The sequence below is a fragment of the Paralichthys olivaceus genome, chromosome 11 (assembly GCF_024713975.1).
Source record: "Paralichthys olivaceus isolate ysfri-2021 chromosome 11, ASM2471397v2, whole genome shotgun sequence".
NCBI lineage: Eukaryota > Metazoa > Chordata > Actinopteri > Pleuronectiformes > Paralichthyidae > Paralichthys > Paralichthys olivaceus.
The window spans coordinates 9,525,433-9,546,579 of record NC_091103.1 but is presented as its reverse complement, the minus strand read 5'-3'; the positions used below and the strand labels follow the sequence as shown (position 1 = coordinate 9,546,579).

Below are 21,147 nucleotides of genomic sequence, written 5' to 3'. Positions count from 1 at the left end.
TAAAAAAAGAAAAAAACCTTCACAATAAAAGTCATTTAAAACCCGGCGGCCAAGCGTCGCGTCGGCGTGATGACGTCATGTTTTCATATCGATACTTACTCGCACTTTCGACGGATCTGAATTGTACAGTTCGCAATGATGCTTTCTTTACTCAATAAAAAATTGCAGTTCGTGTGTGATACTATATACTCACAATATGTTTTCATGGAACGAAGTTCATCGATAATTGTTAATATATATATTTATATCTTTTCACGAAAGTACCAGCTTTAACCGTCCCTTGTATTGTCTTCCATTGATAGCCAGTGTGCTAACATGTGAGCGGGTATGTATCAGACAGTTACGTGTCACACGTCACTAAAACAACCAGTGTGTGATTCAGTGAGTAAAGTACAGAGAAGCGTGTAGAATATACTAACGTTGTTTACATTAGTTATTTACGTTTCCGGCTCTTGTTGACTGGTTGACGCTAAAGCTAAAGTGTAGCATGTCCTCTGTCAGTCACTGTGAGCTCTACAAACCCCAGTAGACAACAACAGGACACAAAGCTGAGGGGACAACATGTCTACGTGCAATAGGCTGCTTCACTTTGTGAAGCACAGGAGTGTGTGGACCAGTGTCCGGAGACATGTCACCACATGGTCTCCTGTGGGAGCTGCGTTCAATACCAAGCCTGTCCGGAGACTGGACACGTTGGACAAGAGCGTGGTTTGTATTTGTCTTACATGATTGAATAATCACAGCACTGCAGCGAGTTATACACACATGTTGTATAAGTCTGTGGTAACAATGATATGATCCTGTCTGTCTCTGTTTGTGTGTGTGTCTCTCTCTCTCTGTCTGTCCATATGGCTGTTTGTATCTCTGTCTGTCTGTCTCTCTTTCCACTGTCTGTCTGTTTGTGTGTGTGTCTCTCTCTCTGTCTGTCCATATGGCTGTTTGTATCTCTGTCTGTCTGTCTCTCTCTCCTCGTGTCTCTGTCTGTCTGTCTCTACCTGTTTCTCTGTCTCTTTCTTTGTCTATACGGCTGTATGTGTCTGTCTGTCTGTCTGTCTGTCTCCCCCTCCTTGTTTCTCCATCTGTCTTCCTCTCTGTCAATATGGCTGTCTGTCTGTCTCTCTACATGTCTCCCTCTCTGTCTGTCTCTGTCTGTCTCTCTACATGTCTCCCTCTCTGTCTGTCTGTCTCTCTGTGTCTGTCTGTCTCTCTACTTGTCTCCCTCTGTGTCTGTCTGTCTTTCTACCTGTCTCTTTATCTCTGTGTCTGTCTGTCCCTCTGTCTGTCTCTCTGTGTCTGTCTGTGTGTAACAGGGTTTGTTTGGAGTCCAAGAGCTGAGCTGTCCTGCAGGTTTCCAGGTCGCCACAAAGACGTCTCTGAAAAACACGGAGCTCCTGGTAGAAAAAGTTTGTTCTTGTCCTCCATGTGCAGGGACTGTGGAGTCTTTTGACCAGCTGTCGGATGGGTTGTGTAAAGTGGCCGATCTGGTGAGTTGTAATGACACTACAGTCATTTTACAGATAGTTTGCAACCCAAGCAGAGGGTATGGAAGTTATCCATCAGTAGAAGTTAGCAGTCATGCTCTGAATAGCTGCTGCTCGTATGTAACAATCAATCTAATATTACAAACTAGAATGGCAGTCACCTCCACAAAGACCAATCTGTCTCCTGAAATTAAAACAAGCCTTATAGTTTAGGCCACCTTCTGTTTCTCAGCTTCACATTGATGGTAGTTACAGGTTTCTAGCTCTATTTGTTATTGTAAGCCACATCCCTACCTAACCACATTTAGATCCTCGAGATCTCGAGCAAACCAAACATAACCTCCTTGGCTGAGACAACTAATGTATTCACAATAATTTGTGATATGTTACATGGAGTGCATATTTACAGTCTGGCTGGTGTTTGGTCATTATTTTATTGAGCTATAAGTGATATGTAACTATTTCCCACTCCCCAGGCCGACTTTGTAAAAGTGGCTCATCCTGATCCCGCTTTCCGTGAGGCTGCAGAGAAAACCTGTATAGCGATCGGCACAGTTGTGGAGAAGTAAGAGGCGACATATTTATCTCATCTTCAAAAATACGTTTTAAAGCCAAGAATAATTACCAAGAAAAACCTATTACATTACACAGCTTGCAACAGTTTGACTCCACTGGTCATTGAAAGACTTTTATTCCTGTGTGCTTTAGTTAAGACAGATCTTGGAAGCTCTTAAAAAAGTTGCAAACAATATATTTTCAGACTGAACACTAATGTTGAGTTATGCAAGAGTCTGAAGAATCTGCTGGACAACCCAGATGTTGTGGCTCAGCTGGACCCTGACACAAGGTAACGTTACTATTATCTTATTTAGTTTTATTGTAGAATCTGTTGGAACCACTGTGGATAAATAATTATCTCTGTCCACAATTGCATCAATTATGATCTCATGACCAGCGATTGACTGTTAAACATTCCTCGATGTTTCTCTCTAGACGAGTAGCAGAGTTGTTCATGTTTGACTTTGAAATCAGTGGAATTCATCTGGATGACAAACTGGTGAGTTGGTCATAAAAGTGCAGTCGCACCTCACAATCACCTGTAAAAGAGAAGATTATGAGAATGATCCACAACAATACATAATGAAAAACATCAGCGTACAGTGTTCGAGACCTCTTCCTGGTCTCACAATGTGGTCTCAGACTGTATTTTCTGATCTCGCTGCTCTGGTCCCTGCAGAGGAAAGAGGCGGTCGCTCTGCACGTGAAGCTGTTGGATTTGAGCAATGAGTTTTTGGTCGGCTCTCACATGCCCAACAGAATTGCGAGGTCTGTGATTCCTGAACATCTTCACCTGCACTTTGCAAGTGAAGGAAGCTTCATCCAAGTTGGGGGGCTGCATGCAGACACCCCTGATGACTTGGTATGTATTTACATGGCCGCCAGAATGTTTCTCCCTTTCTGTCCAGCAGGTGGCACCCTTGTCACCCTTGTTACTGAAAGTAAAGGAATTCAACCCTCTGTAAAAAAAAAAAGCTTTTGTTTTTTTCTCAGCAGTGTTGTTAATAAATATTCTCTACTCTTACAGTGAGCATCGTTGTAGCTTTAAAATCATAGACAATATATTCTGAAACTTTACCTTTCTAGTTATTTAGCTTTACAATTACAGTTATTTCAAATATATATATTTATGTGTTTATGAATGCATATATAGTTTGCTTTTATTTGACATTTCTCAAATGTCTTCTGCACTTCTGTTATTTACATAAAAGCTATCATTATGTATACAGTTGAAAGCTATGAAAGCATTGTATTATATTATATTTGATATAATCTTACTATAATTACAGAAATGACATTATTAGTTCTCATGAGGGGTGATTAGTATATCCCAGCAATGTGTAAAGTCAAATTACTGCCTAAATCACATAAAAACAGACAGTGCAGGTATAGGTGAAGTAAAAACCGTTTATATGCTAGATCATCAATAGGTCTCACAGCCTGGCTTCTAACTATTGATCAATAGATTGTGTTGTTTGCTTAAACAGTGTTGCTAAATTGATGCTTTAGATCCGTTAATCATGAATCTTACCCTGTCTTTCACTCATAGGTGCGGGAGATTGCCTACAGGATCTACCTCTATCCTAATGCTGACCTGATGAGGTGTCTGGAAGAGCTGCTGGAGTGCAGATACAAAATGGCCAAACTGGTGGGCTACGAGTCGTACGGTCACAGAGCCCTGAAGGGAACGATGGCCAAAACACCAGGTTCATCAATCTTTTGCTTCAGTGTAGTTCTCATGAGTCAGAGCTGTAACTGTCTGATTGATTGATAGAGAGCGTATGAAAAGATTAATTTCATCTCATATTTAAATGTTTCTCATGTAGTAATTCTAAAATTACACAGCTATACAGAAATTATTTTTCTAAGCTGCTCGTTCTGTGTCTTTGGCAACTGATCTAAGGAAGTTTTAAAAGCTGCAACTTTATTTTTTATTACCCTATGCAGAGACGGTGATGAGCTTTCTGCAGTTGTTAACAGACAAGCTGTCAGACAGGTACAGTCTCCTCTTTTAAGTTTGTCTACAGGTTGTTGTCATGACCTGATTTTTGTTTTATATCATTTCTTTAATTGGCTAGGTAGTTAAAGACCCATTAAATCACTTATTTTCTTTATTGTTAAGTATAATATAAGTTGGTGGATCATTAAACACGTGACGTCCAAGAGTCGTAATTATTTTGTCTCAGTTGATTCACATTCAGAAGACCTCAGGCTTTTGGTTTATGTTTTTATTAACGTGGATTCTTTGTGCTTGGGATTCCTCAAAAACACACGTACACACGTCAGGTGGCCCCTTGACGCTCGAAATTACCCACAGGTGTGAACGTGAGCCTGTTAGCCTGGCAGCCTGTCCAGGGTGTTTCCCTGCCTTCAGCCAAATGCATGCTGGGATAGGCTCTGCCACCTCTTGACCCTGAGCAAGAGATGGCAGCATAAAGACTGGAATGAATGCCTCCAGTCAATTAGCTCATGTCTTGTTTTGGTGTTTTTCTTTTTATCTCACAGAACAGCACAAGACTTCAAGATGATGAGCGACATGAAGAAGAAACTCAACCCTCGTAATTCTGTGAGTGATCTCTGTGCACAAATGTTCTTTACACACAATGATCTCCTGTTCTCCACTACACCATTATAGAGAATCCTGAAATATTACACAGTTTCCTCCGTCAGCATGTCAACAGTATAAAGTGCTTAAAGGTTTAACATGAGCTTTTGATATGAACGAGCTTCATGCTGCCTATAAATCATTTTCATTAGTTTGATATCACCTCTAAATAAAACAGCTCCTGGTCTCGTCTTACAGGAGCTGATGCCCTGGGATCATCCGTACCTCAGCGGTGTGTTGCGTGCTGAAAGGTGGGTGTCTGCCATCTTCATGAGACATATCTTCTAGCCTGCTGTTATTTGATAAAGTCGTCTTGATCAGTATCTTTGAGATAGTTTTCTATATTCTGGCATAGTACAAGTTGTTATTGCAGCTGAGCTCTTCCTCAGGTGACAGATGAAACAAAAGGTGTTAAGGGAGAAGCATGGGAGTAGTCAAGCTGTTCTCTCATATTACTTTTCTGATTCAGGACAATACAGTCTGATATAATCGTCCTCTGCTGCTTCAGTCTGTGGTTCTTCTTTGTTGGTGTTTGTAGCTGTGGCATTTTGGGCTGATTTTAATGTTGAGCTCGGCTTCACAGTGTTCCTTACACAGAGTATTGATATTGAGTTTCAGACAGTGCATTATGCAGCTGCTAAAGCATTTCAACACTAATGTTTTGACATTTAAGATATAATATGTAACAATTCTTCATGAAAATGTCTAAATATAGGTCCAGTGAAGAGTATATTGCCTTTTAATTGCATCACATCCATTTCACCTGTGACTTTAAACATCTCTGCTATAACTTTCGGGGTAAACAAAGTATGATGAAGTAAAAACTCTCTGCAAGCCAGGTAGCCTGTTTTCCTTCCACTGTTTGTTTTAGTCACTCGTAGTGGATCAGGATTATTCGTTGCGCTCTGTTGCGTATCATGAATAAAACTTTGACACATCACCTCATCCGTGAACACGATTTGTGCCTGAGGTAGATTTTCGTCGACAGGGTGGTAAAGAAAACAACTCCCATGACTCCACACTGCTTCACAACGTCTTCAAACTAAGTCTTCTTTATTGTTTTGATACAGAGAACCCTAAATATTGTGCGTTTAACCGGATTAAGATGGTAGTCGGAATAAGACACCACCATGTAAACAGCATTTTCTGATTAATTTACCCTGAATAAATTCATAATCAGAATAAAAAAGTAATAATCACAATAAGACAGATTATTCTGACCCTAGTCACATTATGTAGACAGTTTTCAGAGCATTTTGTTCCAACAACATACGACAGTTACCAACTGATTGACGACACATGCTCTGGGTTTAAGTGTCAACAAGATGGAGAAATTTTGAGGAGTTGAAACTTTTGCATTGTTAAAAACACTCAAAATGGTAAAAGGTAGCATCGTGCATAACAGTATGTCTGGTTGGGGTTTTAAAATTCTGGTGGGAACATTGGATGTATGACGTAGTGGAGGTAGTAATATTAACATGTCAAAAATAGGCTTGACATATAAATGAGAATATGATTGGAATATTCTGTGAGCAATTTAATGGAAATAATTTCTTATTCACAATCAGAATATCGCTGTCCATGTAAACACAGTCACTGGCACAACTGTAGCTACACATTTTAATCTCATCTTTCTCTCTGGCTGTAATGTATTAGGTGCTGGTGATGATCTTGACTTCCTCTCGTTTTTCACCTAATTTGACTTGATCAGGTTTTAATTCTTTTCTCATTTCAAACTCGTTAAACAGTTTATTCACGTCACCACGTACTAAATTTAGCTGTTGAGTTTTTTTTTTTTACGGATATCAGTTCTTAATGAACTATCCTTTCCCTTCCTAGCACTCACCAGAGACTGGTAACACACTGGGCCAAACGTTCTGGAGAAGTTTTAACTAAATCTTCATTGCAGATGTTATAGATCCCTCATGTGTCCTTTGGATTCAAGCAGCCACCAAGTTGTGTGTGTGTGCAATACCATGTCTCAGGGGTTCCCAGGGTTTACTGAGGAAAAGGAGTGCATCTTGTCCTCCACCCTCATGCTGCCACTCGTCCAGCAGAGGAAGACTCCAGACTTCTCCAGTTTGTGGTTTTGGGCTCTGCTTGTTGGCAGGAGATCCAAAAAGAAATTAAAGATGCAGTCTGATTGCATTAAAAAGCAGTTTCCCTAGAGCTGCCTTCATTTTCCACCACACACAGACACACACCCATGTGTGTCTCTCTATAGTTGTGAGGACACGCATTGATATACTGCATTTCCTAGACCCTTACCCTAACCATCACAACTACATGCCTAACCCTAACCTAAACCCTCATTATAACGCTAACCCTAAAACCAAGTCTTAACCCTAAAAAGCCAAATAAAATTGTGAGGACCAGCCAAAATGTCCTCACAACTTCAAAATGTCCTCACAATGATGGTATTGAACCAAAATTGGCCCTCATAACTATATATAGACATGCCCACACACACACACACACACACACACACACACACACACTGAGAAATCAGCTGAGAAACCTCACTCACTCAAATACTTTTCTATTAATCTGTTCAATCTCCAACCGTTGAGAGTTGGAGATTGATCAAACCTTATTGAAATGAAGTACAGTGTGTGTATATGTGTGTGTGTGTGAGTACATGTGTAGCTGGTAGCTGTGCTCAGCAGCAGTCTGTTATTCATCACTGATAATAAAACACTAGATGTGGCACTAAACAACCATTTTGGTCTGCTGCTCTTTATCTAGTGCTGTGTGGCCCAGGGACAAGAAGCTTGTGGCATTGGCCAACAAGCTCAGGTCATAAATGTGCAATGATTCGTAGATTCTTCTGGCATTTAAATGAATCATGTGTGGTCTGCACCAATAAGAGCTGTGTGGAAGATTTGAGTGTATACATATGTTTATTTGAATTAGTTTCCACTTTCCTCAGTGGACTAGAAGATGGGATGTAAAGAAAACACTAGATTACTTTGCATTAGGGACACATCTCATCTTTTATCCCCGTAGTTGCAGATGAGACTGGTATCCCTTCTGTTTTCATATACATTTGCTATTAAATGAAGACTATTTAAATCAAAGAAGAGTGAGACTGAGGGTTTAATCTGATTACTAAATGCAGCAACTCTGGCAAATCCTTTATTCATGTTTTAAATAATTTCTTGTAAAGGAAGTCAAGACATTTGTTTGGAAAAGGTTGATCGCATCATAACAATCAAGATTCTTGCATCTTTCAATTCTATATTCCATTTTATATTTTATATTTTTATTAGGTACAACATAGAGCCCAGTCTGTACAGTCCCTACCTGTCTCTGGGTGCCTGTATGGATGGTTTGAACAACCTCTTCTCTCAGCTCTACGGTGTCTCCCTCATGTCTGAGCATCCCAGTGCCGGAGAGGTTTGGAGCGAGGACGTCCGCAAACTGGTGAATCTCCCTTACTCTGCAAACAGTCTGTGATTGTGCTCAGTCTTTATGTTAATGACATTTCAGTGCCTCTTTGTAATGTGTATTATGATTTGATTTAATGTTGTTGGTTGAAGCCTGTTTGCAAATACAGCTGTTAAATAATTGTGTTTGTGTTCTTCTAGGCTGTGGTACATGAGACGGAGGGGCTACTGGGATATATCTACTGTGACTTTTTCCACCGCTCAGATAAACCTCATCAGGTTTGCAAACATTCATTTATTTTATCTGCACCTCTCTTCTTACTACCAGTTGTGTTTTCAGTGTAAAATACATGCTAACTAATAGAAGAACTTTATTAACAAGATAATAATAATAGTATAATATTTATTACTATATTATAGAAAACAAGGATCACACAATACAGCTAATCACACAAACAATACAAATGTGAGTCAAATAGTAAGAACAAAATCGGGAAAAGGAAGTAGTTAAATAAATTATTAACACATGTATATTGATATGTACATTTTTTAGCTGAAATTCCTGTCCTGTCAATAAAAATGAAATGTCTTGAAAATAAAAGCAAGTCAGTAGAAACAGAAAAAACAAGATGAAGTGGCACAGTTAGTGATATAGACAGTTCTCCATGCCAGTGACAAAATATCATCTACATTATTATAATTTTTTGTTAATCTCCCTGTCCACTTCTGGCCTCATGTCCTCATCCCCCTCCCAGGACTGTCACTTCACCATCCGTGGCGGCCGCTGGTGCGAGGAAACGGGTCAGTACCAGCTACCGGTCGTGGTGCTGATGCTGAGTCTGCCCCACCCGTCCAAGAGCGCCCCCACCCTTCTCACCCCAGGCATGATGGAGAACCTCTTCCATGAGATGGGGCACGCCATGCACTCCATGCTGGGACGCACTCGCTACCAGCATGTCACAGGTGAGGTGTGAGCACACACAGAACATCCCGGTTACTGTAACCGTGGGTCAGGTTAGTCAGGATTTATTTAACTTGCAGAGGATGTAGAGAACTAGGAACAATCCAGCAACGTTGGAGATGATTGATGTTTGACACTTGATGAGCTCTTTGTCACAGATTAGAATTATGTTGTTAGATACAGAGATATAGGTTGTCACATTACAGTGTGGAGCATTCAAAATTGAGGGTGAATTGGAAAGTTGAAGCCCTGAGGAGAGGTTTACATCATCTTCGGGTGCCAAACCTGTTACTTTAAACTGTTTCACTTGTCAGATAAAGTTGATGGATTCCTTTTCAAGTAATTTAAGATCCCAAATGTATTTATTTACACTAATAACAGTATCCCTTAATTCAACTGGAGGCTGTTTCTTCAATGGACACCATGTTTATGCCTGTTTAGACATGTGGCTCACAACAGTTTCGTTACCAGTAACTTAATGCTGCAGTTATGACTCCATGCCAGTGACAGCCTGAGGCATTTGTTTGGGTTGTCTGTTCCATTCATGTGAACACGATACCTCAAGAATGCCCTGAAGGAATGTCTACAAATGTTCGGTAGAACTCTTAGATGAAATTATTAGAATTTGGTCAAATGTCCAGGTCACTGTGACCTTACAAAACAACATAATTCTTTCAAATTTCCCCGATTTCATTTTTTCCTCATACGTGAGCTCTGTCTCTCCTCCAGGAACCAGATGTGCAACAGACTTTGCCGAAGTCCCGTCCATCCTCATGGAGTACTTTGCAACTGACTATCGAGTCATCAGCCAGTTTGCGCGCCATTACCAAACTGGACAGGTACTAAACTAAACCCTCAAAATAAAGACTAATGTGAAGACAGATTTGCAAAAGTGTTACTCGATGACTGCAGAGACTTTTTTCCAAATATGTCCATTCTAGTAATGTTTACTCCTTTATTTTTCATTTTATTCTCGAATCTTTCCATGATGATTGAATGAATTTCGTTTTATAATCTAAAAATGTGGACATGAATTTTTGATTGTCTCCTCAGCCTCTACCTGAGAGTATGGTGGCTCGACTGTGTGAGTCAAAGAAGGTGTGCGGAGCTGCAGACACCCAGCTGCAGGTACGACTAGTCCTACACCCTTTCACTGCTAAGGCTCATTTATGCTCAACGTTAAATGGAGGGAGCTTTCTGTCCGAACTCTGCGTTCATGTCGTTCATAATTGTGCATGTCTTCTGAAAGCTTGTGGATACGAAGAAAACAGATGGAGCGGAGCAGTACCTCCAGAAATCATGGGGGGGCAGTGTAGCAAATATAGAGAGACAACCGTTGGACATTTCAACGAAGAATCCACAGTGGACATGTCACAATATATTTAATGGCCTCACAGACGACTGCAGTTTTCAATGGGGTCGCTTTTTTTTTCTTTCTTAAGAGATAAATTATCGCGACACTCTTGACTGTGCTGCCCTCTAGTGGATGTATTGCTTAACAATCGCGGCAACATCGAAGCATGAAGGCCGTGATGGTTACATGGATTTAAACGGACGTTTCACTTATATATGTACTATCATCAATGAGTCTTAAATATTATCCCTCCTTAAAAAGCTGTGAATATGGCTTGGAAATCAAGAAATGCATTACAGAAACACCTAATCACTGAGGAACAGAGCGGTGTTTGAGGAACAGAGGGGTGTTTGAGGAACAGAGTGGTGTTTGAGCACCGGCTTCACTGTTTCTTAAAGTCATGACAGAAAGCAGAAGATTCAGTGTTTTGATAATGAACATTCCTTCAATGTTGAGAGCCTCCAGAGCTTTAAGGATGAAGGATGCAGAAGTGTTACTTATCATAAACATTTAACAACAGCTGTTAGTTGAAGAGGTCATACAAACTTTTCCTTTTTAGTGCATGTGAGACCGCAACCAATATAGTTTGTTATTTCTGATTATATCATTAAACCATATTACATTTCTCTTGTTTTGCATTTCTGGTTTATTTGAGCAGATTAAGTCATGTCCTGGATGAAAACAGAAGAACATCTTGAATCTAGTCTAAATGTTAAATTCATTATAGAGGTTAAATAAAACAATATGCATTCTATTATTTTTTTCTACAGAGCACTCTGGGTCGGTCGCTGCTGTTAATTTTTTCTTCCCTCTACCTTTCTGTAGTTAAACATGTACTATATGTGCAGGACTGATTCAGCAGAAAGTGTGTTTTTCTTCTTACTGGACAGATTTTCTACGCAGTCTTGGACCAGATCTACCACAGCAAACCTCAGAACTGCTCCACCACGGACATCCTGAAAGAGATGCAGCAGAAATTCTACGGCTTGCCTTATACTCCCAATACGGTACAGAAGCTGCTCCTAAATATTATATCACGAGATCTGTTAGAGACTTTGAGGTTGTTGACGATTTGGGGAAAGTTCTGCTCATGATTCCATGAAGACTCGTCTCACTACCCAGTTGATCTCAGGACTTCTTTAGCTTTCTATTCTCCTTTTTCTTTCCCCACGTTCTCTCTGCTTTTATATCTTTTACCCAGGCTCAGTAGCATTTAAGGGATTAAAGTCTTTTTTGAAGCCCTGCTAAAATAACAAAGCAGAGGTATACTTTGAATGAGACCTCCCCGGGGGAAATATTTGAAACTCTTGGTCCCAGTCCTTTAATGAAAAAAGCTCCATTTCCCCCACTTTTACAGCTGTGGGCGAGGGGATGAGGTTAGGAGGGAGAATGGAATATAAAAAACGGCCATAATTTAGCTAGGAATGGCCCTCATGGAGCATTTTACTCTGGTCTGTAATTATGTGGGGTGCCATCAGAAATACAGATTTCAGAAGTGCCGTATATTCTCCCAATTCTCGGGGTCCTGGCCACAGTTTCTCCTAACAGGCGCCCTCCCACACTTTTGCCTGTGCCCTCCGTTGTAGCTCCCTCTCCAGAGACTGTGGTTTATGTTATGCAGTTTCCCACTGTCAGAGTTATTACTCCTCAACTTTTCAAACCACACTGAAAGCTCTAACAGGCACTTCACCTCCATGTGCACGGCCAACCACAGCAGGATCATTTCCCTCATGTGAAATGAGCACGATTGTAGCCCTTGACGATCAGGAATCGGATCATCATTGGATCAGTGTAAGTGAAAACAGATTTGTTTAGATCCCCCAGTGACAGACTCTACTTAAACTTGTCTTTCTTGTAAATTCACCCTCTGAATCTCTCTGTGTCTCTCCTCACATCCTCATGGAAACACAGCAGAGGAAAAATTTCCACAGTAAAGCAAACGTTAGAGTGGCTAATAGGTTACGGAGAGCCACGGATTATAAACATTAGGGTGACGCTGACATGTGTATGGTTTATAGAGCAGGGCTATCAGGTCCGGCTGTGCACTGAGAGAGAGGATCAGCTGTGAGTAACACAAACCACATGCTCACCCTTGAGTTGAGGATAATATTTGGAAATAAATGGCAGAAAGCAAAATGTTCTTTTGACTGTGTTGACATTTCTGTAATCTGCGATTCTTGGCTACGATGCTTTAGGACCAAGTGTTTGTTTCTCTTGTGTTTTAATTTTTTTAATGCAAGTGCCCGCTCACAGTGACTATATTTACATGGGCAGTAACCTCTAAAACATATTTTACATGTGAATATACAGAATACAGGACAAGATTTTGGGGACAGAAGCCTTCTGGTTTCTGTTTCTAGTTCGACTATTCATGTATGAGCAGGCTTTGGTTGCCCGCAGGTAAACAGTCCATGAGGAGAGCAGAAGAGCTGAAACACATTGACCCGAAATGCATCAGCTTCTTAATTAATCAGTATTCACATGCAGATAGCTGTTAATAGACTTTAATCAAAATGTCGTCTGGACCTAAAACACCTCCAGTTTTTGTTTTGTGTGAGAAACATTTAAATTGTGTGATAGAAGGAGCTTGTCGGACTGTAAACATGGTGAAAGGAAGAGTCTTGGCCTAAATACTCAGATTGCATGGACAGCAATATTTATTAACTTTATTCAGAATGAGACATCATTTCAACTATGTTTATATGAGTTGCTATTTGAAAATTCTATTCATATTCAAATAAATTTTTTAATTTCAATTTTTCAAAATTCTGTTTACATGTTACAGTCGGTCAAAATTACATCCTAATACTTGTTTACACCTGAACCCAGGACTTATGTTGTCAGGCAGTTCGTAACTATCACATGTCGATGATGTAAATCATCTGAACAGGACTTTATATACATATTAAAGAAATAATGTAACAAAAGGATAGAATAATCCACATGACTTTATTTGATTGTTTTTTATTCTGAGTATGACCTTATTTAGGTTTAGGTAAATCTGAAATGCTGTTTACAAGGCTGTGTTTTAATACAGATCATTTTCTTCATCAGGTGACAATCAGAATGTTGCTGTCCATGTAAACATGTCAAATGTTCCACGTTCTGTGTAGTTGGACAAAAACACCTCGAGTCAAGTTTGAAAGTACAAAAACCATCTGTCATCTCATGTACAAGTAGAACAGAGTAAAAAGCCTGCGCTGACGTTGTGTCCTTTTGTATGTAAGGATCAAAAGGAGATCTCACTGACATGTGACCCACTTACTCTCTCACAGAAGTTGACATTAATCATTTGATGCGTGGCTAAGGGAGTGGAAACAAAGAAGGAGCTCAGAAGTCTAAAAAATCATTTTCATGGCGTATGTTTAAAGCATTTCACCAAAGACCAAACAGCTCTTCAATAGCTGCTTCATGTTTCAAAATACAGTAGAATCACTGTTCAAATGAAAGGCTGCGGTTCCCATAGGATAAAACTTAAATTAAAAGAAAATATGAACAACAGAGCGTCGCCCAACTTCTGTCAACAGTCCCACACTTTGTGAGTTTGACTTTAAACAGTTAAAACAGACTTTTTGTGATTTACACCACCCAAGGCAGAGTATCATTGCTCCATAAAGGCTGGGAACACAGACAAACTGTTTACTCTTATTAAAGTCACTATGGCCCAGAAGAGTCTCGACAAGTTAACACTGTGGGGCTTTAAGTATATTTACTGCTGGGTCAGTCCGCCAACAGATTAAAGTGATCAGTTCACTGTGTATAATGTCAGAAGAGGTCAATTGTATCTATGAGAAGACAGAATTATGTTTTTTATGCAACTTTGCTACTCCCCTCAACTCACTGGCCCTTTTTTATCATCTTAAACTTAATGCAGGGTGGATGTGCGCCCTACAACATCATAAAATATGTCAAATTAAACTTTACAAATAAAAGACCTTAAGAGGTTTTATAGTGTCTTACATTCAAATTGGGCACTTAGGCAAGTCACTGCGAAAGTTAGAAAATTGCTCTGCTCTACCAGACTGAATAAGAATTATTAGTTCCAGTGAATGCTGCGTTGTGAGTCTATCTTGATATTTGAAATGAGTCCAAATGAAATCTAAGCTTAATTTACACATGTGGAGTGTGTAAATAAGCAGCTTTTTGCCATTTGCCCCCAAGAGGCCAAAAATAAAAGAATTCAAGGTTACATACAGTATACTGCTGTATAATTACAGTCTCTAATCACAAAGAGAAATTAAAATATACCTAGATTTCTTCTAACTCTTCTGCTCCTGAAGTGTGCAGGTCATCTGTGTTCAAACACAGCACATATGTTGCACACGTTATTCTTGTATTCAGATAATAATTGTACCTGCATTTGGAGTTTGAGTCAATAACATGTTATTTTAATGTGAAGATGGAAGAAAGCATCTGCAGTTTGTTAGGTTTGTTAAGTATGGCAGCTGCTGTCTCCTCTAACAGGCTGAGTGTTTGAGTGTTTGCCAGCTGAATTCCCCCACAGTCCCCGCTCACAAAGATCATAAAAGAGCTCGTCTTTATAGATATGGAGAGGGGCCCACCTCAGGCAACTACAGGGGAAAAAAGAGGGGAGAAGAAAGGGGCTTTCTACCATTTAGGAATTTCCACGTTTTGTCCTTTAAATTAGGAGCTAGTGTGTTTTGTTATAGAGGTTTGTTGGATGACAGTTTTATTTATTCCACTGATATTTCTATAATGAAAGCAGCTGAGAAGATGATGACATGTTTTACATATTTATTGGCAGACTTCATTTTCTTTCCCTCCATATCAGTGGAGTGTTGAAAGAAGAAGGTTGAGATTTTATTGAGATGCTTTTGATGTAAGCTTTAGTTTTATTTTCAGCTTTAATAATAGTCTACAGCCTCACATTGAATCACTGGAATAGGTAACTGTAAACATGGAGCAGCTTCTCTCAACAGGTTTTACGACCACAGACGTTCAAGCCTTGTAAGGCTGTGTGACGTCCTCTACACAGCATCACCACACACATTAAACCCATTATGTGTTTCATATTGTCAAAACTAATTCATAGTGACGGGGAGTAATAGCATGCTCTCTTTGTGTAACAGCTTTAATCAGGGGCCAGAATTCTGCTGTAACTTCTCTCCTGTGAGTTTGTTGTGTCACATCCTGTTGCCGTATTATTTTTAGTTCCTTTTCACTCAATTGAAGGTGATAATGTTGTGGTTTCTTCTTCTTTTTTCATTTACGGTATAGGCATGGCAGCTGAGATTCAGCCACCTGATTGGCTATGGGGCTAAGTATTACTCCTACCTCATGTCCCGGGCCGTGGCCTCAATGGTGTGGCGACAGTGCTTCGTTCAGGATCCTTTAAACAGGTGAGACTTGGCTTGATAGAGTTCGGATACTCAACCTAAGGGGATGTTGGGTTAAGACAAAATTTTTTAAATGTTTGGAACACTTGTGTAGCCATCATATTTAAGCTCTGTCTTTTTTGATGAAAATGATAAGAGTGATATTTAACAACATAATTATGTTATCAACGAAAGCTGCACCACTTAATTTTTGCTGAATCAAATTAAATCCTCCTTAAATATAATTCTTTAAAACAGGTGGAGCCTCAGGAGTATATAAGTAAAATTCAGTGTTTTCCCAAAAGAGATACTAAAGACCCTTAATATCATCACAGAGGGCCACATCTATTTATAGACTCTCAGAAACTCTCATAAAATCACAAAATGATCACTCCAGGACTTCTCAAGGATGTCAACAAGACACGCACTGTCTGGACATTTTCCCTAAATTTTCCTGCCAGCCCCCAGTAAAATGTCCAGAGTGAGTGGGCAGCTGGAAAAAAGAAAAAGATGTCATGCACTGTAACCGTGAGCTCCATGGCAGAATTTATACGTTCTGACTCCTGGACGCTCTACACAGACACCACCCAGCCTGAATTTTCCAGACATTTTCCAGTTGTAGTGAACACATCAACCTGCTGCATTGTCCATATATGAAAGGAAAACTCTATTTATACAGACTCATATTCCAGAGTTATTGTCTAAAAACAGCTTTGCACAGAGAACCTATGTAACATACTAGAGGAAAGAAAAAACTGAAAAGAAACACTCTCACTGCATGTAAGTGGCATCAATTCTTCCGGTTGGAAGTGGACAATTAATAATGATGTCTGAATTGAAGCCAAGTTTAAAGGACACGCAGCACCACAGGATGACCTGTAAAGCTGGAAAAATTGATTGTTAGGGACGGAGTGAGCAGGGCCGCTGGGGGAGATATGACTGAACCTCCAACTGATGCTATAATCACCCCTCAGATCGAAGCCAATTTGTCAACATGTGCTGATCAGTAGTCGTGCAGATACTTGCCATTACATTTAAATTGTTTTGAAATGATGGTTTCCACTTCCTGGGTGCCTTTCCGCCCCTCAATATCAGTTTGGTCCACACATTTTTAAAATGATTGTGTTAAAAACAAAAGAATAAATGGAAACAAAAAGAGAAATCAAGGCAAGACATTAAATCTTTAACTTTTAGAAGTATTTTAATCTTGGAGGAAAAAAACCATTATCAACACCTCGCCTATCTGCTTTACCTTTGAAATGTTTTCTGTCAGGAAGCAAACTTAATGCTGCAGGTTTTCAGATGATAGCATTAACAATGATGTTTGAATTGAATAATGTCCCATGGATTAGAAAAGAATTGAAAGCCTCTACTTGTATCCCAAAGGTTATGAGGTTCACTGAGCTCCTGTACTCCTGAGTTATGACATCCAGACCCTTTTCAGTTACTTCTAACCTTGCATTCATGAGTTGAGTTACACAGATGTGGTGCAGGCACAACAGGAACCTGTTTTGTGTTTGGAGCACTGAGACAGATGCCTCCTGACAGGGTGCCTCCCCTGGATACTGTCTAAGTCTCTGCTGCCTGACATTGAACATTACATTAATGTGAAACCTGCACCTTGGGAGGTGTCTGCTGTAATTCACAGACACACATTACCAGACCCTCTCTATCACAAGTGTTCGCCCCTGGACATAGCACAAAGACACTTGTTTTGAAAAACAAAACCCCTACTGACTCCAGCCCTGCAGCACTCGCTCACTACTTCTCTCATTCTTCTCATTCTCTTTTTCTTTTCCTTCACTGTCTCTCTGTCTTCCTGTTCTTTGCTTTTCTTCTGAGATTGTTTTAGTTCCAACTGCAGTTATCAGATCTCATGTCACTTGTCTGTTGTGAACAGACAGCTTAGGAGACTTGGCCCTGGGCTCCAAGTTGTTGCGGCAGCAGTGGCGGAGGGGTAGAGAGAGTATGTGGAGCTGATAGGGGAGACTACAGGTGTTTGTAACCTTATCTCTTTCTCTCTTTTGTGTCTGCCTCTCTCTTTCTGTTTTTTTCAGGGACATGGGAGAACGTTACCGTCGGGAGATGCTGGCCCATGGAGGAGCCAAGGAACCCATGCTAATGGTGGAAGGTGCCGTACCATGTCAAAATATTTACCAGATGTTGCAAGAATCTTTTCCCTTTAACTCATATAAGTCAGTGAAACTGAGACATTTTATTACTTGTTCATCTGGAAAAACACCAAAGGCCCCACTTCTCTCTCCAGTGTCTATGCTCACCATTGTTCAATTCATTCATCCATTCATCTATACCACTTATCCTTTGGAGGTCGCAGGGCCAATCCCAGCTCACATTGGACGAGATCTGGGGTACACCCTGAACAGGTAGCCTGCGTGTCACAGGGTCAACAGAGACAAACAACCAGTCACACACACATTAACACGCACAGACAGTAGGTGATTTGTAGGTGGATGAGGAGGGATACCATCCCTTAGAAGCCAAAATTACCAAATCCCCATTTCTCATCAAGCCACTGTGAGTGTGTTAGTCTGGTTCATGTGGTTTGGCCAAGTCTGAGCTGGAGCCTCCACTTTTGCACACATTTACCATTTTAACACACCTTCCAAGCTTTTCTTATCTTTGTTTACAGGAGCTTTGTCAACTCTGAGACTATGGTAGGCTGCAGGGATATACGTTGTGAAGTCAGCTGCCTCTGCAGCAGTCACTCCGTATTCAGGCTGCTTTAGTCCAACCCTCTTCTAAGCCCACTTATTTGATCTTCTTAAAAAAATCTAAATGACTTTGAGTATCATGTTGCTTTTCTGTGCACAGACAAAATCTAGCTGGAGGGAAGACAGACATGGTTGATTATAGGTTTGAGTGATAAACAATGCTGACTCTGCAGGGCTGAGAGCACAGACTGGTACATTCCACTCTGTGTTTAACTGCTTAAGATCAAACACATTTTTAGCCATGCTTGTGACATGGCTCTAAAGACTGCCTTGTCAGCCATTTGATTCATTACTTTGGTTTTCGTTGATCCATCAAATGTCCCCAAATTTTGAAAAAATTATTCATGGACCTCAGACAATGAATCCTTCAAATTTTGTGACTACTGTCTTTTCATCTATGTCAGTACCAGGTCAGAATCTGAATTTGTCCAATGCTTTGGTTGATGACTAAATATCGGCAAAACTAATGCTATCACACCAAAGATGTACTCTGCATTATTTACCAATTATCGAATGTTAGTGTTTTAACAATCTAGCTCTCTGTGTCTTTCAGCCTTTCTCCGGGTTTTTAACCATCAAACTGTAGTTAATCAAAGGTGTCATTGAAGAAGCTGTCGTTTATCTTATCGGAATGTCATGCAAAAAAGGCTTCCTCCTGTTTTCCTCCTCACTTTGTGCTCCCGTCACTTCCTCCTCTCCTCCACTCCTTGAGAAGTCGCTGTGGCATGTCTCCACGGGACAAAAGAGGGGAGGATGAGAGGGAGTTGTAATATCAGGTGACATTTTGGGAGCATACTGTAAATCTCTCCCTCAGGGTCACCTCCTCCTCCCTCCTCCGTCAGATTGTCCCTCTGATGGCTCCAACTAGGGCTGCAACCAACCTCTGAAATTACAACCACCAACCAATCAGGTCTTTGTTACGAGATCTACCGTCCAGTTGACTGTTATTGAACTAACAATATTTGCTTTTATGGCTCCCGTTGAAGTGAGTGGCACTCTAATTATAGCCCCATGCCCTGTGTGCAGAATAGTTATCAGGGTCATATTGATCCCTCCGGCTGTCTTTCCCCTGCCATAAGTCATGGTATGAGGCTCAAGGCTGTAATAGTGGAAAATAGTAGTTTGTCCAAAGAATTAAATTTTATAATAAAAACTGCAGATCAAATTAAAAGAGCCTTGAAATTGCTAGATGTTAGTTCCAGTGAAGCATTTTGGCAGTGTCCTATAATAAATTATATGATATTTGATAGTCATCTAAAAAAACATTTTTCTTTTAAAAAAACAAAAATATAATAAAATCTATTCTTGGTCTGGAGAATTGCTTAAACTAAATCCAAAACTCCCTACATTTTTAAAGAAGATTCCTTCAGCCTGTTTGCTATTTTGATGGATACATGTGTCCTCATAATTTACCATAACATCATGAGCGCTGAAGTCAGAGTTATAAAAGCACATCATTGCATGTGCTGAAACATTTAGCTTTTCGCCGTTCTTTGCCGTGGGGTTGAGAGGTTCATAGAAACCATCTTGAATTCATATTGGAGAACGGAAAGGGGTTTTGTAGCCAGTGAGAAGGGCCCTTTTTATATCTAAAGGAGGATTTAGGCCACGAGAGACCAGAGAACCAGAGGAAGGACACTGAATCCAGATCCAACTCAAAACACTTTCGAGCAAAGATAAATGGAGGTGCGTAACATTTCCCTGCTGTCCCCTTTCGGCGAGGTGGTAGAGGGGACACAAGGGCACACTGGGAACCGGAGCAGGCCCGGCTAAGGCTAATCAGAGGCCAGTCTTTATCTTCATGGCTTGCTGCCCGCCACTGGGTGTTTCCCAGCACAGACGATGTTGAAATGTAAACCTGAGCATTAAATCCAGACCAGCTGCACCAGGACCGAGTTAGCGAGGCAGGGAAAAAGAGAGAGAGAGCAAGAGGGAAGAAAAAAGGGGAGAAAGGGAATAGAGTGAAAGGTGAGCGACTGGATGAACTGAACCTCGGGTCCTGCTACAGAGAGGGCTTTCATGGGCCCGACTGTTCCCAGAGCTCAGGCTGCCGAGCACAGAAAATGGATCTACTTGGGCCAGGCAGCCAAGTCCCAGGACCCTGTTAATGCTTTGTCCGGAGGCAGCTCGACTGAAAAGCTCTTATGACTGCATGCATAGTTCCTAATAAACCCTAACAGCACGGTGGTCCGTACTGTCCCACAGCACTTCTGTGACAATGATGTATGGTTCTGTCTGACCTGAAGGAGAAAATAAACTTTACCGAAAAGAAGTAAAGCTGTAAAATACCCAATTTATAGCTGCTAGGTAAAAGCAGACATGATTTGTGATGATCTTTCACGGCTTCACACAATTCAGGTATCGAAGTGACTTATCCTTGATTTATTGAGAGGTGTTTGTTTTTTGATGACCACAGAGCTAAGAAGAGGAAAGTGAGGAAACACTTTAAGAAGCACTCTGCACAGCTCCAGAAGGATTGGACTTTGTTGGCATCTTTGTGTGATGGAAACAGAGATCGACCAATGAATATAATTTAAATAAAACAACAAAACAAACCAAAGTATTAGGTTTGACCTGTTGATCGTGCTAAGTAAAAGTCCTGAACTTGCCTGAGAGGTAAAAACAAATTCTGATAACACTATCGGCAGAAACATCAAATCCTCAGGATAAAGAAAAGTTATTGAGGCTGATATTTTACAGTTAAGCCATATTCTTTATTATGATAAAGTAAAAC

The 21,147-nt window shown here is 40.4% G+C and overlaps 1 protein-coding gene across 1 annotated transcript in view; it reads left to right on the top strand.

The window, feature by feature from the left end:
* The first annotated feature begins 246 nt into the window (after positions 1-246).
* LOC109634593 (mitochondrial intermediate peptidase) overlaps positions 247-21,147 on the top strand; it is a 28,219-nt gene continuing 7,318 nt past the window's right edge. Inside the window, exons 1-18 of the mRNA XM_020095205.2 lie at positions 247-708; positions 1,311-1,484; positions 1,958-2,046; positions 2,242-2,328; positions 2,475-2,538; positions 2,719-2,901; positions 3,589-3,745; positions 3,987-4,035; positions 4,545-4,605; positions 4,843-4,895; positions 7,914-8,067; positions 8,232-8,309; positions 8,786-8,993; positions 9,721-9,830; positions 10,045-10,119; positions 11,236-11,352; positions 15,584-15,705; positions 17,739-17,812. Coding sequence (XP_019950764.2) covers positions 562-708; positions 1,311-1,484; positions 1,958-2,046; positions 2,242-2,328; positions 2,475-2,538; positions 2,719-2,901; positions 3,589-3,745; positions 3,987-4,035; positions 4,545-4,605; positions 4,843-4,895; positions 7,914-8,067; positions 8,232-8,309; positions 8,786-8,993; positions 9,721-9,830; positions 10,045-10,119; positions 11,236-11,352; positions 15,584-15,705; positions 17,739-17,812 — 2,002 coding nt within the window. The 5' untranslated portion in view covers positions 247-561. The remainder of the gene's footprint in view (positions 709-1,310; positions 1,485-1,957; positions 2,047-2,241; positions 2,329-2,474; positions 2,539-2,718; positions 2,902-3,588; positions 3,746-3,986; positions 4,036-4,544; positions 4,606-4,842; positions 4,896-7,913; positions 8,068-8,231; positions 8,310-8,785; positions 8,994-9,720; positions 9,831-10,044; positions 10,120-11,235; positions 11,353-15,583; positions 15,706-17,738; positions 17,813-21,147) is intronic.